Source organism: Scyliorhinus torazame, chromosome 2, assembly GCF_047496885.1.
Source record: "Scyliorhinus torazame isolate Kashiwa2021f chromosome 2, sScyTor2.1, whole genome shotgun sequence".
NCBI classification, from domain to species: domain Eukaryota; kingdom Metazoa; phylum Chordata; class Chondrichthyes; order Carcharhiniformes; family Scyliorhinidae; genus Scyliorhinus; species Scyliorhinus torazame.
In genome coordinates this window covers 131,201,541-131,215,850 of record NC_092708.1, presented here as the reverse complement: position 1 = coordinate 131,215,850, position 14,310 = coordinate 131,201,541, and the positions used below count along the sequence as shown (strand labels likewise).

The following is a 14,310-nucleotide window of genomic DNA, read 5'->3' as shown; positions in this document are numbered from 1 at the left end:
CGTGCAGCAGTTGTACCCTTTCGACCAACGGGTCTGCCCTGTGGATCCGTACGTGTTTGCGGAGGAGGATGGGTCCAGGAGCTGCCAGCCACATTGGGAGCGAAACCCCTGTGGTGATACACCACTGTACTTCCCTACCATTGTACATAGTATATAATAGTTGTGTGTAACGTGGCCCTGTAATACTGTGTATTGTACTGTAGCTCTGCTGAGGTTCGGTCACTGGTAGGTAACCCGACCTGGCCACGGAGAGCTCCGCCTTAGCCACTCCCCCGGGAGTTACGTATAAGAACCCTCTTCTGGGACCGGCCCCATTCTGTCTGGGGTCGTCTGTGTCAGGTAAGCCTCCCATGTAGTATATTAAAGCCTTAGTTAAAGTCTCACATGTCTTTGTGGTTCTTGACGCTTAGTGCATCAACCCCGGAGGTAGACGTCCTGGGGAAGGCAAGGAGACGTTCATGGGGGGTTTCATTAGTTGCAGTGCAGAGTAATGACCGGATGGAGTGGAGCGCGTCGCTGTGGACGTAAGTGGGGAAACCGAACAGGGCGAAGATGCTGTTGAGTGCTTTAATGACCGTGGCAGACGTTATATCGGGGCATGGGATGGCGAAGGGGAAGCGGGAGTACTCATCGGCCACGTTCAGGAAGTACGTGTTTCGGTCGGTGGAGGGGAGGGGCCCTTTGAAGTCCATGCTGAGGCATTCAAAGGGGCGGGAGGCCTTCACCAGGTGTGCTCGGTCTGGCCGGTAGAAGTGCAGTTTGCACTCCGCGCAGAGCTGGCAGTCTTTGGTGACAGCCCTGACCTCCGCAATGGAGTAGGGCAGGTTGCGGGCCTTTATGAAGTGAAAGAACCGGGTGACCCCCGGGTGACAGAGACCACCGTGTAGGGCCCGGAGTCGGTCCACTTGTGCGCTGGCACATGTACCTCGGATAGGGCATCGAGGGGCTCGTTGAGCTTCCCGGAGCGATACAAAATCTTGTAATTGTAGGTGGAGAGCTCGATCCTCCACCTCCAGATTTTATCATTTTTGATCTTGCCCCGCTGTGTATTAGTGAACATGAAGGCAACCGATCGTTGGTCAGTGAGGAGAGTGAATCTCCTGCCGGCCAGGTAAGGCCTCCAATGCCGCACAGCTTCCACGATGGCTTGGGCTTCCTTTTCGACAGAGGAGTGCCGAATTTCGGAGGCATGGAGGGTGCGGGAAAAAATGCCACGGGTCTGCCTGCCTGGTTGAGGGTGTCGGCCAGAGCGACGTCCGATGCATCGTTCTCGACCTGAAAAGGGAGGGACTCGTCGACCGCGTGCATCGTGTCCTTGCCGGTGTCTGCCTTGATGCGGTTGAAGGCCTGGTGGGCCTCAGCCGTCGGGGGGAACGTCTGGCGGGTGATGTTAAAGATGGCAGCGCCCACGAGCCGCACGTGGTCTGCTGTGAGGAAGATGGCTGCGCCCATGAACCGCACGTGGTCTGCGGGGATGGAAATGGCGGCGCCCACGGGTTGCACATGGAGGGTGTAGGAACGCTGGGGCTAGAAACTGCAGCGATCGATTGGGCCTGGCATACCGCAGCAAAATATCCCTTCTTTCCGCAGGCCTTACAGGTTGCACTCCGCGCCGGGCAGCGCTGCCGGGGTGTTTGGTCTGTCTGCAGAAGTAGCATTTGGGCCCCCGGGGTTTTCTGGCTGCCACGCGGTGCAGGCTTGGGGTGGGTTGGGGGCAGTAGCTGTAGCTGGTGGGGCCCACGATGTCCATGAGGGTGCCGTGTGCCGGGGTCGTACGACTGTAAGTTACGGGAGGCTACTGTTAGTGAGTTTGCGAGTGTACCCCCTTCTAATAGACACTGGCGGATGTACGCCGACCCCATGCCCGTAACAAAAGCTTCCCTGATTAAAAGTTCCATATGTTCGACTGCCGAAACTGCCTGGCAATCACAGTTCCTCTGTGAGTACAGGACCTGGAGCTTCTGTGCGTCCGAGGGTTGTTCATTCGATGATCTGAGGTAGCTTTCGAAGCAAGCTAGCCAGTGGTCGAAGGCCGACATGGCGTTAGCTGCTTGAGGGTGCAACTGTAGGCGATCAGGCTTGATACGAAGTTCCATCGCTGTAATATCTCTGCTTAATAAATTGATGCACTATCAATTACTACGAGACGAGAGTAGAGAATAATCGAGGCTTTATTAAGCAGAGATGTGTGGCCTCCTGCAGCTGCTACCAGAATGGTAGCAGCTCGGGTGTGCACACACATTTATACTCCGCCTACTGGGCGGTGCCAGCAGGCAGGGATTTACCCCTGCACCTATAGTACAGGAGCCTTATCGTATTACCTCTAATAATCATCATTGCAACTACTATACAATTAGTGGTGACTACCACAGGGTGATTCAGCGATGATAATAGCATTGAATGTCAAGGGACGATAGTTAGATCCTGCATTAGATTAATGCAGTAATTAGGGAATAGGCTCATTGCTGAAGAAGATTTTATAAATAGTAGTTCACAGAACATAAAAAGCAGCACATGATGTGTCCACTGTGAGTTATTTGGTAATGCTCACACTCTGAATCAAAAGTTTGTGGATCAAGTCCTACTCCAGAGACTGGATCACCCTGCAAATATGTTGGGGCGAGGTGTTGAAATTCCCCTCACGCCTTTGACTGTGAAGCCATGGGCTGCTATGCTTTTCTAACAGCCATCTCAATGTGTCATGACCAGGTTTCTCTGTTCCTGCAGCCCCTTTAAAATTGTACCAAACAGCATATGTTGTTTCTTATTCATCCTTTTAAACTGCATTATTTTACACTTTGCTGCATTAAATTTTGTCTGCAATGTCTCTGCCCGTATTACCAATCTGTCTGTCATTCTGAAGTGTGTTACTATCCTATTTATTACACTTCTGAATTGTGTGTGATTTTGCAAACTTTGAAATATGGTCATAGATGTTTACAGCATGAAAACAGGCCCTTCGACCCAGCTTGTCCATGCTGCACAGTTTCTATCACAAATCTAGTCCCACTTGCCCGCATTTGGCCCATATCCCTCTCAACCCATCCTGCCCATGTAACTGTCTAGTTGTTTTTAAAGGAAAAAATTGTACCCACCTCTACCACTGCCTCTGGCAGCTCGTTCCAGATGCTCACAACCCTCTGTGTGAAAATAACTCCTCTCTGGTATCTTTTGTATCTCTCCCCTCTCACCTTAAACCTATGCCCTCTAGTTCTAGACTCCTCTACCTTTGGGAAAAGATGTTGACTATCTACCTTATCTGTGCTCCTCATTATTTTATAGACCTCTATAAGATCACCCCTAAGCCTCCTACTCTCCAGGGAAAATGTCCCAGCCTATCCAGCCTCTCCTTATAACTCAGACCATCAAGTCCTGGTAGCATCCTCGTAAATCTCTTCAGCAGTCTTTCTAGTTTAACAATATCCTTCCTATAACAAGGTGACCAGAACTGAACACAGTATTCCACATGTGATCTTATTGTAGCCACCTAAAATGGCTGATTCCCGATTAATTTGGCCAAAACCTGATGTAAATTGGCGAACCAAAAAGGCTGATGGGAAAAGCAGCCAACAGGGCACAAACGGACAGCTGCAGACAGAACAGCGTATTCGGCTCTGGGGAAGTCGGCCCAGATCGATACCTGCGACCATTAGCAGCACATCAACCCAGACACCTGCAGTTTAATCGGCTATCCACGGGAACAATTGCAACGTATTAGCAATTGAATGCCGATCCAGACCTCTCGGCACCAGCAGTGGCCGAGACAAAGAAAGGTGAGCGACCACCCCCCGATCAAGGAATCGCCCCATTATTGGAGCATATCGAACCCAGTGATTGGTAACAAGTCCAATCACTTGGGACCAGGGTCAAGGTCCGCCCCGAGAAGCGGGAAGCCCCCGCGACTATAAAAATAGGGGCCAAGTTCAGATTGACCCTTCTCTCCCTTCTTCTCCAGCTCGCAACCTTCGCAAGAACCATCGACCAGAAACCGTAAGTTTGACTCCAGCGATCGCTACCCGATAGAGACTCCTAGCCATCGACCTGTATCAGCCTTTGAATCCCGCGGGCCAGACCCAATTCGATAAGCCATTTGTTTCCCTGACCTGGTGGGTCATTCCCAAAAGTTAAGTATTGGCCAGTAGTGGTAGGTAGTAATCTACCCGGATGGGCCGAAGTCCCGCTGCTGGAATGCCTGTCCCGCCGGCATGGATTAAACCACCTCTCTTGCCGGCGGGACAAGGCGGCGCGGGCGGGCCTGTGCCGTGGGGGCACTCTTTTCCTTCCGCCTTCGCCACGGTCTCCACCATGGCGGAGGCAGAAGAGACCCCCTCCACTGCGCATGCGCGGGGATGCCGTGAGCGGCCGCTGACGCTCCCGTGCATGCGCCGCCCGGCAAAGTCATTTCCTCGCCAGCTGGCGGGGCACCAAAGGCCTTTCCCGCCAGCTGGCGGGGCGGAAAACAGTCCGGCGCGGGCCTAGCCCCTCAAGGTTAGGGCTCGGCTGCTCAAGGTGCGGAGGATTCCGCACCTTTGGGGCGGCGCGATGCCGGACTGATTTGCGCCGTATTTGGTGCCGGTCGGCGGACATGGCGCCGATTGCGGAGAATTCCGCCCCATGCCTCCGACATGCTCATCCAAATCATTAATATATATAACAAATCACAGTGGACCCAGCATCGCTGTGATTTCCTCTCCAGTAATGTGAAAGTTCTAAATTACAGCATTACCGTCTTATGGTTGTAGCTGAGAGCACCTGAAGACGGTACTAATGATGTGACTCTGGAAATATATGTGGGGCAAGGTCAGGAATGTGCTCTTCTTCCTGTGCCTCACTCCTGGTTGGGAATTAGACCTAATCAGGGAATCGAGGCCAATGAATTTGAATATTGTGTTTTCACATCTGAAAAATCAAGAATATTTGATGTCCCCAGACCTGTAAAGTGCGGCTTTACCATTCCTATCATGATGGATTTGGTGGAATTGTGCACTTCATTGTACCTTTGCTCTGCTGATGCATATGCATGCCACAGAAAGGTCAGAAACCAAGGCAGCAGAGTATATCTCTGGTCTTTTAGAATCTAATCCTTGACTTTCTAGATATCAGCAAATGCTGGTGGATGGCCATAAAATGAATGCACCAGAAATGAATGCTGTTGGGGAATCTGTAATTTACCTGAAGTATCCAGTGAAAATTGTTGCACACAAGTTGACCATTAATGCAATAACATTTCTTTCAATTTTCTTATAGTGCAGTTCTGCGACCTTAATTGCCATTTAAAGAGTTCTTTCCTTGCTCTGACAAAAAAATAAATCAAATATCTATCTGTATTACAGACTATGATGTTCACTTTGTGTCTATCAGGGTATCTTGAGAACGTAGTGTTGAAGAAAGAACATAAAGCTAAGTAAATGAACAAAGCTGATTTATTTAAACAACTTAAATAAGATTTGAAGAAGTCACAAGGTATAAGTTATTAAATTAAACTATACAATATCGCAAACTACAGAACTCTACATTATGCAACTAATCTATCTCACTCCTTGTAATAAGTCCACAGAATTCCTATTTATTTACAAACCCAGCAGCTGAATGACCATGACCATGACCATGACCATGACCATGACCATGACCATGACCATGACCATGACCATGACCATGACCATGACCATGACCATGACCATGACCATGACCATGACCATGACCATGACCATTCCGTCTGCTGTCTACATCAGGAGTGCAGAGGATCTGACACTCTCTGTTATATACACAGAAAGGGGTTCCCTGATTGGGTCACTAATCAGGGAACTCTTATTCTAATTGGCCCATCTCAAAGGCCTGGCCTAAGTCATTACACTCCTAAACACCATCTCCCAGAATCCCAGGAGTCACATGACATTTATATGACCACTCCTTATCTCCATCTGGTGGTGAGAAGTATTAACATCAAATTGTTCACCCTTTGTATTCCTTATAATATACATATTGTTACACGGACTGCATAGTAAAACTAAAAGTTCCATTGGTTCCCTGGAAAATGCCAGAGGCAAAATAATTGAAGGCAACTTTTACCTTCACTGTCACTTGCAGCACTATCTGGTGAGCTGCAGTTTGTCCTCCCTGGTGAACCAGAATCTCTGATGGTGTTGCTACTCTGGAAGATCCAGAAAATTCCTTTGGGGTTGATACAATTTTGTTCCTGTGCTGTACATTTCTTTGTTCTTTAAGATTGTAGTTTAGTCGGGCAGCATGGTCGGCACGGGCTTGGAGGGCCGAAGGGCCTGTTCCTGTGCTGTACATTTCTTTGTTCTTCTTAATTGGCACAACATTGATGTTTAGGAACCCTCTCCTTGAGAAGTGAGCCAATCAGAATGTATGACCAGGTCAGGAGGGGTATAGGATGACCTATGGGAATCGTGTATGTGAAACTTGATACCATTTGAATTTATTTGCAGAAATCCCTTTGTCTCTTTGTTCATTCACTTTTCCGGGGTGTAGGAGACTAGATGTGTCCTATGCCTCTGTGAAATGAATCAGGCTTGCAAGCCAAATAAAATAACTAATGCTGTACCTGCAAATCCATCTCGACTTTTATTGAGGCCAGACTGACGGGTAAAGAAATTTGTATTTTGTCATCCTCATAGTGAATCTTTGTCTCCCTGGTGTTTAAAAGTTTTCCTTGTCATTCTACTAACACATGTGGACTTCAAATGAAATATCCATTGTGCAAGAGGAGAATAATGGGATCCGAAATGTGCATCCAGCTCCCCTTAAAAGTTCCTGGTCAAGATACTGTCAAAATGCCAAAGTGATAATGATGTTTCCTCACTTCCCAGAAGTCAATTTTCCATTCCAAATGGAAGATGTTCTCTGCCCTTTTAAAGTTGATTTCAGCCACAGCCCAGCAACCTAGAATACAATTGTTATGTACCATATTATCACATTGGTTATAACCAGTGTTAGGGCATTGGTTTGTGTTTTGAATAAAAGTTATTGTTTCTTTCCTGAGCATTTTCCCTAACCTATTGGGAATGCTTGCCAAACATAAATGGGGTGGAGACTGGGTGGGATGGTCTTCACTCTCTTCTGTGAATTATGTATGCGTGGGTCATCCGGTAGGGAAAAATGAACCCCACCGAGCTAAATTAATATTGTAGAATCGATGCATAATAAAACTTCAGATTAATTTTTATGATTTCATTTTAGAGAAGTATATTTTGAATCAATTCATTTGAAATTTGACAGCATGTACAATCCCTAATGTTTTCCTTTTTGTCAAGTTAGAGTCTAAATGGGTGATCCAGAGAAAGGAAAGAAAATCTTTGTACAGAAGTGTGTTGTGTGCCACACAATTGAAAAAGGTGGAAAACATATGGTTGGCCCAAACCTCTGGGGTCTTTTTGGACGCAAGACCGGATCAGCTGCAGGATTTACCTACACTGATGCAAACAAGACTAAAGGTAGTGCAATTTAGACTGCAACTTTGTTTGCATTTCAGTATTATCTGTCCTTAAAGTAAAATTTGAATTTATATGCAGGCATCACATGGGGAGAAAACACTCTAATGGACTATTTGGAGAACCCCAAAAAATATATTCCTGGAACAAAAATGCTGTTTGCTGGCATCAAGAAGAAAAATGAACGTGCTGACCTCATTGCTTATTTAAAGCAAGCATCGTCGTAGTAAAAACTTTAATTATATGCTTAATTTAATTTTGAAATGTACTTTTTTGTTTGTCATTCAAAAATTTAGCCAGGAGTAAATCACTTATGTAGTTCATCTGCTTCTCTATGTTGAGTACTAATTTGTTAGTAGATTCTTCCTTTGGCAATGGAAATGATTTGAACGTGTAACAAACTTGCAACTTCTAAAATAAAGTTAGGTACCTTTTCAAAATGCCTTAGTAATATGAAAATAATTTGTTGCATTACCATAAGTAAATTTGGTTCCAAGCCATATATTCCTTTGTTTTAGCAATTTCTGACATTCTCCTTTGTGAAGCTTAAGCAACAGATATCTCCATGGACGTGCCCAAATGACTATCAACTGACATTGATTAGCAGGAGCAGATTGCATCTAACAAGATATACCTTAATTTTTGTGGAACTTGTCATCCTCTGAGGGCAGGAGGGGTTCCCAGAGGAATGCCCTTCTAAATGGCATTATTGCTTAAATTAAAAACAAAATTCCCTTGAATGATTGGTTAAAAAAGTAAAACATTGCAGTGCAAAAACAAAAATAATCCAATAAACAAAAATTAATAGTAATTCGTACTTGTGTTAACCCAGTAAACAAAAATTCAAGCAATTCCAGTTCAAATGACAGAAAATGGGTTTGAAAAAGTGTTATTGATCTTATATTTCTGAAGAAAACTGTGAAACTCAGCCTTACAGAACATCATTGATACCAAGTTGCTCTCCAGCAGAGTTGTAGGAGTGAAGTGTAGCAGAACCACAAGAGGTAACCTTCACCTACTCTTCTACATCATCCTCCCCCTCACCCATCCAGCCAGTACCCGACATGTCACCTCCTCTCCTGATGAATGAGGCTGCCCCTGCATAGATGCAAGTCGAATAGTCTTTGGCCGGGCCCCACGGGTTCCAACCCACCGAGGTCATCAGCCAAAAGCATTTCAGCAAGCAGTGACCTGAGCAGTCTGCTTTACTTCTGTTGAAATACCATAAAAGAGCAGTAATAAAAGGAATAGTAAAGCTTTATAGTTCACTAAAGATATACATATGTGTTTGAGAAACTATTATGTTAAGTTTCCATTGTTAATTTAATTAACTTGTACCATTTTTGCCATTCCTGGTTGCCATGTGGCAACTTATCTTTTCAGTTGCTTCTTGATGAATTGGAAAACATAAATTAATGGGGAGCAATGGGTGAATGATTCGTTACAGGATTGATTTTGTCGGTGGGAATGGGGTAGGGACGAGGCAGAAATGAGAGTAGCCATTAGATGTGATTGTTATATTCAGTGGCTGTGACTAACTGAACCGTGCAGCTATAATGAAATCTTGAGCAGCTGGTGTTACATTGGGTTTGCAATCCTCCTGTTTTTCATTGGATTCATCTGTAGATGATGTGTGCTCAGTGTCTTGTTCCTCACTGCTGTGCAATGTTGGGCTGAGCACAGTATACCACAATCATTCTGAATCACCCTCACTGGCAAAATACTGAAGAGTACTTCCTGATCTGGCAGGCACCTGATTTGCAACTTGAGTATGCTGATGGCTTTCTCATATTGTCATATGGCTTCTATGGTACCACTCTATGGCTCAGTTGGTTGAATGATGTTTTAAAGATTTGTTCAGTAGGTCTCACAAAGAGGTTCAGAGACTTGTAAGGTTGAATAGAGGGTGGCATGGTGGTGCAGTGGTTAGCACTGCTGCCTCACAGAGCCAAGGACCCAGGTTCGACTCCTGTCCCAGGTCACTGTCCGTGTGGAGTTTGCACATTCTCCCCGTGCCTGCGTGGGTCTCACCCCCACAACCCAAAGATGTGCAGGGTAGGTGGATTGGCCATGCTAAATTGCCCCTTAATTGGAAAAAAAAAGAATTGGGTACTTTAAATTTAAAAAAGAAAAAGTTTGAATAGTAACGCTTATTGGTAACACATAGATAATATACATATGTACAAAAGTATAGCCCTGAGAGGTGCTGACTTCTACTCTAGCCTCTCCATACATCTCTGTTTATGTCATGTGCCTCTTTACATCGGATGTGGGTGGTACAGTTTTTCAGTCCCGTATTAACCCTTGCTATGTCAAACACCATTATACTACAAATTTCTAATCAATGCCATCAACCAAATTTGAAGGGGGCATCCTTTGTCCCTTATGTCTATCTGCAAACCATAGAGGTTGGGAACCATGGACTGCCACAGGATGGAAATATCAAGGCAGCTTCCTGAGACGCTGGCACACACCTTCATAAACCTTTCCTTGAGATAAAATAAAACCCCTGCACTTTACAAAATCTCCTATTGGTCTGAGTGTGTGCAGTGCCATGTGTGTGCATTTAATGACACCCTGCACCTGTGGGAAGCCGGCCAGAGATGCAGACCTGCCTGCTCATTCTGACTAACATTACAGGCAGAATTCATTTCATTTTACAGGCAGAATTTTTATCTGTGATCTGCTTTATGCATTTGTGTGCAGCCAACTGGAATATCCTGGATAAGTCTCCAGCAGGTAATGTAGGCACCAGGTACAAGAGGGAGTATATGCCTTCCTGTAGGAGGCTGCAGAGGTCTGTCACCATCTGATGGAGGCTGCAGAGGTCTGTCACCATCTGATGGAGGCTGCAGAGGTCTGCCACCATCTGATGGAGGCTGCAGAGGTCTGCCACCATCTGATGGAGGCTGCAGAGGTCTGCCACCATCTGTTGGAGGCTGCAGAGGTCTGCCACCATCTGATGGAGGCTGCAGAGGTCTGCCACCATCTGATGGAGGCTGCAGAGGTCTGCCACCATCTGATGGAGGCTGCAGAGGTCTGTCACCATCTGATGGAGGCTGCAGAGGTCTGCCACCATCTGATGGAGGCTGCAGAGGTCTGCCACCATCTGATGGAGACTGCAGAGGTCTGTCACCATCTGATGGAGGCTGCAGAGGTCTGCCACCATCTGCTGGAGGCTGCAGAGGTCTGCCACCATCTGTTGGAGGCTGCAGAGGTCTGCCACCATCTGTTGGAGGCTGCAGAGGTCTGCCACCATCTGTTGGAGGCTGCAGAGGTCTGCCACCATCTGTTGGAGGCTGCAGAGGTCTACCACCATCTGATGAAACAGATTTAACCTCTGAAGCACAGCTCTTTTGATAAGTCATGGAAGCCTTTATTTACCAGTACACCCTGTTATGCAGTTAGTGCGTTTTGTGAGGTCATCCCTCTTCTATTCTTTTCTCTGTTGACCACAGCAAATTGTTGTTCCTTATCTGAGGTCCAATCCAAGCCAACATAATCTGAGGTCCAATCCAAGCCAACAATGGCACAGCCCATCCTCATCTTGAATCTCAATACTTCCAAGTTGCAAAAATTAGCCGCTCACCACAATCACTCTGTCCAAACCTCCCCCCCCCCCCCCCCCCCCCCCCCCCCAGTAGGATACAAAAAGAAGCTGTGAGCAGTGATTATTTGCTGTTGTTGTATGCCTGACTTCTAATGAACCCTATTGTTCTTTTCTCCCCTTGGGTGCAATGCCTAGTTTCAGGAAGCTCACATACAAGTGCCTTTGATGATTTTTCTTTTTCCAATTCTATGACCCAGTATTATTCTATGATCTAATACAATCGATTTTATGGCAGAAAATGACCTTTTGCTATCCGGGAAATTGAGTTGTTTCGATTTAACATTGGAGAACTGCTGAAACCAGGACACTAGCCTTTAGGCCACTTATTGAATATACCTACAAAATTGATTTTTAGAATCAGAATATATCATCTGAAAACCAATTAGTTATAAATAATTATTATGTAATTCTGCTGTTTTCCCTACAACTGCTCCACCACTTTTTCTTTCCTATTCTCACTCTTACAGTTATCTTTAGAAGTGCTTAGTTATTGTGCCTGACATTCTTTGCGGTGCTTATCTCTGGTGATATTTTTCTGTTCCTTGACTATTTTATAGCCCATTTTAACAGTTTCTGACAGTTTTCCCCTCCTTTGTTTGTATATTGTGTTTACTCAATTGAGCTGTTCACTTCACCTAGTTTTCATCTCATTCCATTCCGTTTGCCTTCCTGAAATGACCCATCCTTGCACTGGTTGCCAGATGATCTCATCTTTGGTCATTCTGTGGCAACTTGTGTTTCACTACTTTTATATTATTGATGCCGTATGTTGATTTACATGATTACAATTCAGATGCAAGTTCCTCCTAATGGGGAAATATGACACAATGTAATATGTAGTTTTGGAGGGCATTTACAAGTTTTCATTCTGCCACATTCTAGTGGAGCATGTCCCATGTATGTTGGTTCAGTTAAAACTACCTGTTATTTCATAGAGTTTACAGTGCAGAAGGAGGCCATTTGGCCCATTAAGTCTACATCGGCCCCTGATTACAGGTGAATGTGGAGCCTAGATATGTGAAGCCATCAACAACCTCCAGAATCACATTGTCAATGCTGTTTGATGCTGGTATGACAACATTCTGGACCATGACATTCATCTTCCTGATGTTGCTGGTCAAACTAAACTCTTTACAGGCATGAAAGAGTCTCTCCACTTGCCACTGAAGCTGATGTGCAGCATCATTGGTAAAGATCAATTCTGAGGATGACTTGGCCCAGTTTTGTCTTGGATTTCAGGTAGACAATGCTGTACAGCTTTCCATTGATTGTGGTATGCAAGTACACCCTCGATACATCAACTGAAGATAAATAACAGCGGCAAAGAGAAAAATCTGCCAGTGTCAGAACACTGTTTGACTCCACTACAGGGGCGAAATTCTCCATTATCGGCGGAAAGTCCGCCGATCGGCGCAAAAAACGGCGCAAATCCCACTTGCGTCACATCATAAAAATAGGCCGATAGTCTGCGGCCCGAAATGGGCTAGCAGCGACGTAACGGGATCCGCGCTTGCGCAGTGGTACACGCCGTGCAGCGTCATACGCGCTGCACGCCGTGACGGATCATAAGGCCGCGCAGCTCCCCCCCACCCGACCGGAACAGCCGACCGCAACACCCGACTTGATGGCTGGCCGTCGCTCAGCCCCGAGGTTCGAGTCACGCGATGTGGAGGCGCTCCTGGACGCGGTGGAGCAGAGGAGGGACGCCCTGTATCCCGGGCACGGCCGCAGAGTTGCCCCACGCCACAGCCGGCGTCTGTGGAGGGAGGTGGCAGAGGCCGTCACCGCTGTGGCCCTAACACCACGGACAGGCACCCAGTGCCACAAGAAGGTGAACGACCTCGTCAGAGCAGGCAGGGTGAGCCTCCCATATCCCCCATATCCCCCCTCCCCCATATCCCCCCTCCCCCATATCCCCCATATCCCCCCTCCCCATATCCCCATATCCCCCCTCCCCCATATCCCCCCCTCCACCATATCCCCCCTCCCCCATATCCCCATATCCCCCTCCCCCATATCCCCCCTCCCCATATCCCCCATATCCCCACTCCCCCATATCCCCCCCTCCCCCATATCCCCCATATCCCCCCTCCCCATATCCCCCCTCCCCCATATCCCCCCTCCCCCATATCCCCCCTCCCCCATATCCCCCCTCCCCCATATCCCCCCTCCCCATATCCCCCCTCCCCCATATCCCCCATATCCCCCCCTCCCCCATATCCCCCCCTCCCCCATATCCCCCCTCCCCCATATCCCCCATATCCCCCCTCCCCCATATCCCCCCTCCCCCATATCACCCCTCCCCCATATCCCCCATATCCCCCCTCCCCCATATCCCCCCCTCCCCATATCCCCCATATCCCCCCTCCCCCATATCCCCAAGTGAATCCAGCCCTAACCTTAACCTCTGCAATGCACGCGCAACCGATGGCGTGCATTCATATATCTGCCTAACACTGTTGCCTTTTACCCCTGCCACCCCCCCCCCCCACAGGAGAAGCGCGCACACAACAATAGGGAGCATGTGAGGACTGGAGGAGGGCCTGCTGATGAGACGCCACTGACCGTACACGAGGAAAGGGCCCTGGAACTGGCTGGCGGACCTGAGGACCGGGAGGTTGCTGATGCAGAGGTCGGGGCCCCACGAGCAAGTGAGCCACCAACAGCCCGTCCCCATATCCCCCCTCCCCTATATCCCCCTCCCCGTATCACCTGATCACTGCCTGATGTCTAACCATGCATGCTTCATTGTGTATCGCAGGACCAAATGTCCAGGCACCCATCCCCGCAGATGCACACCGCCCGCAGGATGCCCCTCGGAGACCACGGGAGACGGAGAGACCCGGACCCTCCAGCATGCGACGCCCGCAGGATGCCCCTCGGAGACCACGGGAGACGGAGAGACCCGGACCCTCCAGCATGCGACGCCCGCAGGATGCCCCTCGCACACCACGGGAGACGGAGAGACCCGCACCCTCCAGCATGCGACGCCCGCAGGATGCCCCTCGGAGACCACGGGAGACGGAGAGACCCGCACCCTCCAGCATGCGACGCCCGCAGGATGCCCCTCGCACACCACGGGAGACGGAGAGACCTGGAGCAACAGGGAGACGACACCCCCGTCACGTGCGGGAGCGACCACCCAGCGTTGAGGGGGGCAGCCACAGGCCCCCGTCACATCCGAGCCAGGACACCACTACCCAGGACACCACTATCCAGGACACCCCTACCCGGGACACCACTACC

At 48.2% G+C, this 14,310-nt stretch overlaps 1 protein-coding gene across 4 annotated transcripts in view; it reads left to right on the top strand.

Annotated features, from left to right (window-relative positions):
* LOC140407796 (cytochrome c-like) overlaps nucleotides 1–7,894 on the top strand; it is a 57,515-nt gene extending 49,621 nt beyond the window's left edge. For 2 of the 4 annotated variants that reach the window (XM_072495051.1, XM_072495053.1), the window contains exons 2-3: nucleotides 7,282–7,457; nucleotides 7,536–7,894. In XM_072495051.1, coding sequence (XP_072351152.1) covers nucleotides 7,289–7,457; nucleotides 7,536–7,681 — 315 coding nt within the window. In that variant the 5' untranslated portion in view covers nucleotides 7,282–7,288 and the 3' untranslated portion in view covers nucleotides 7,682–7,894. Of the gene's footprint in view, nucleotides 1–5,333; nucleotides 5,464–7,281; nucleotides 7,458–7,535 lie in introns of those variants that run through there. The other 2 variants (XM_072495052.1, XM_072495054.1) reach the window with 2 other exon arrangements.
* The last annotated feature ends 6,416 nt before the right edge of the window (nucleotides 7,895–14,310 follow it).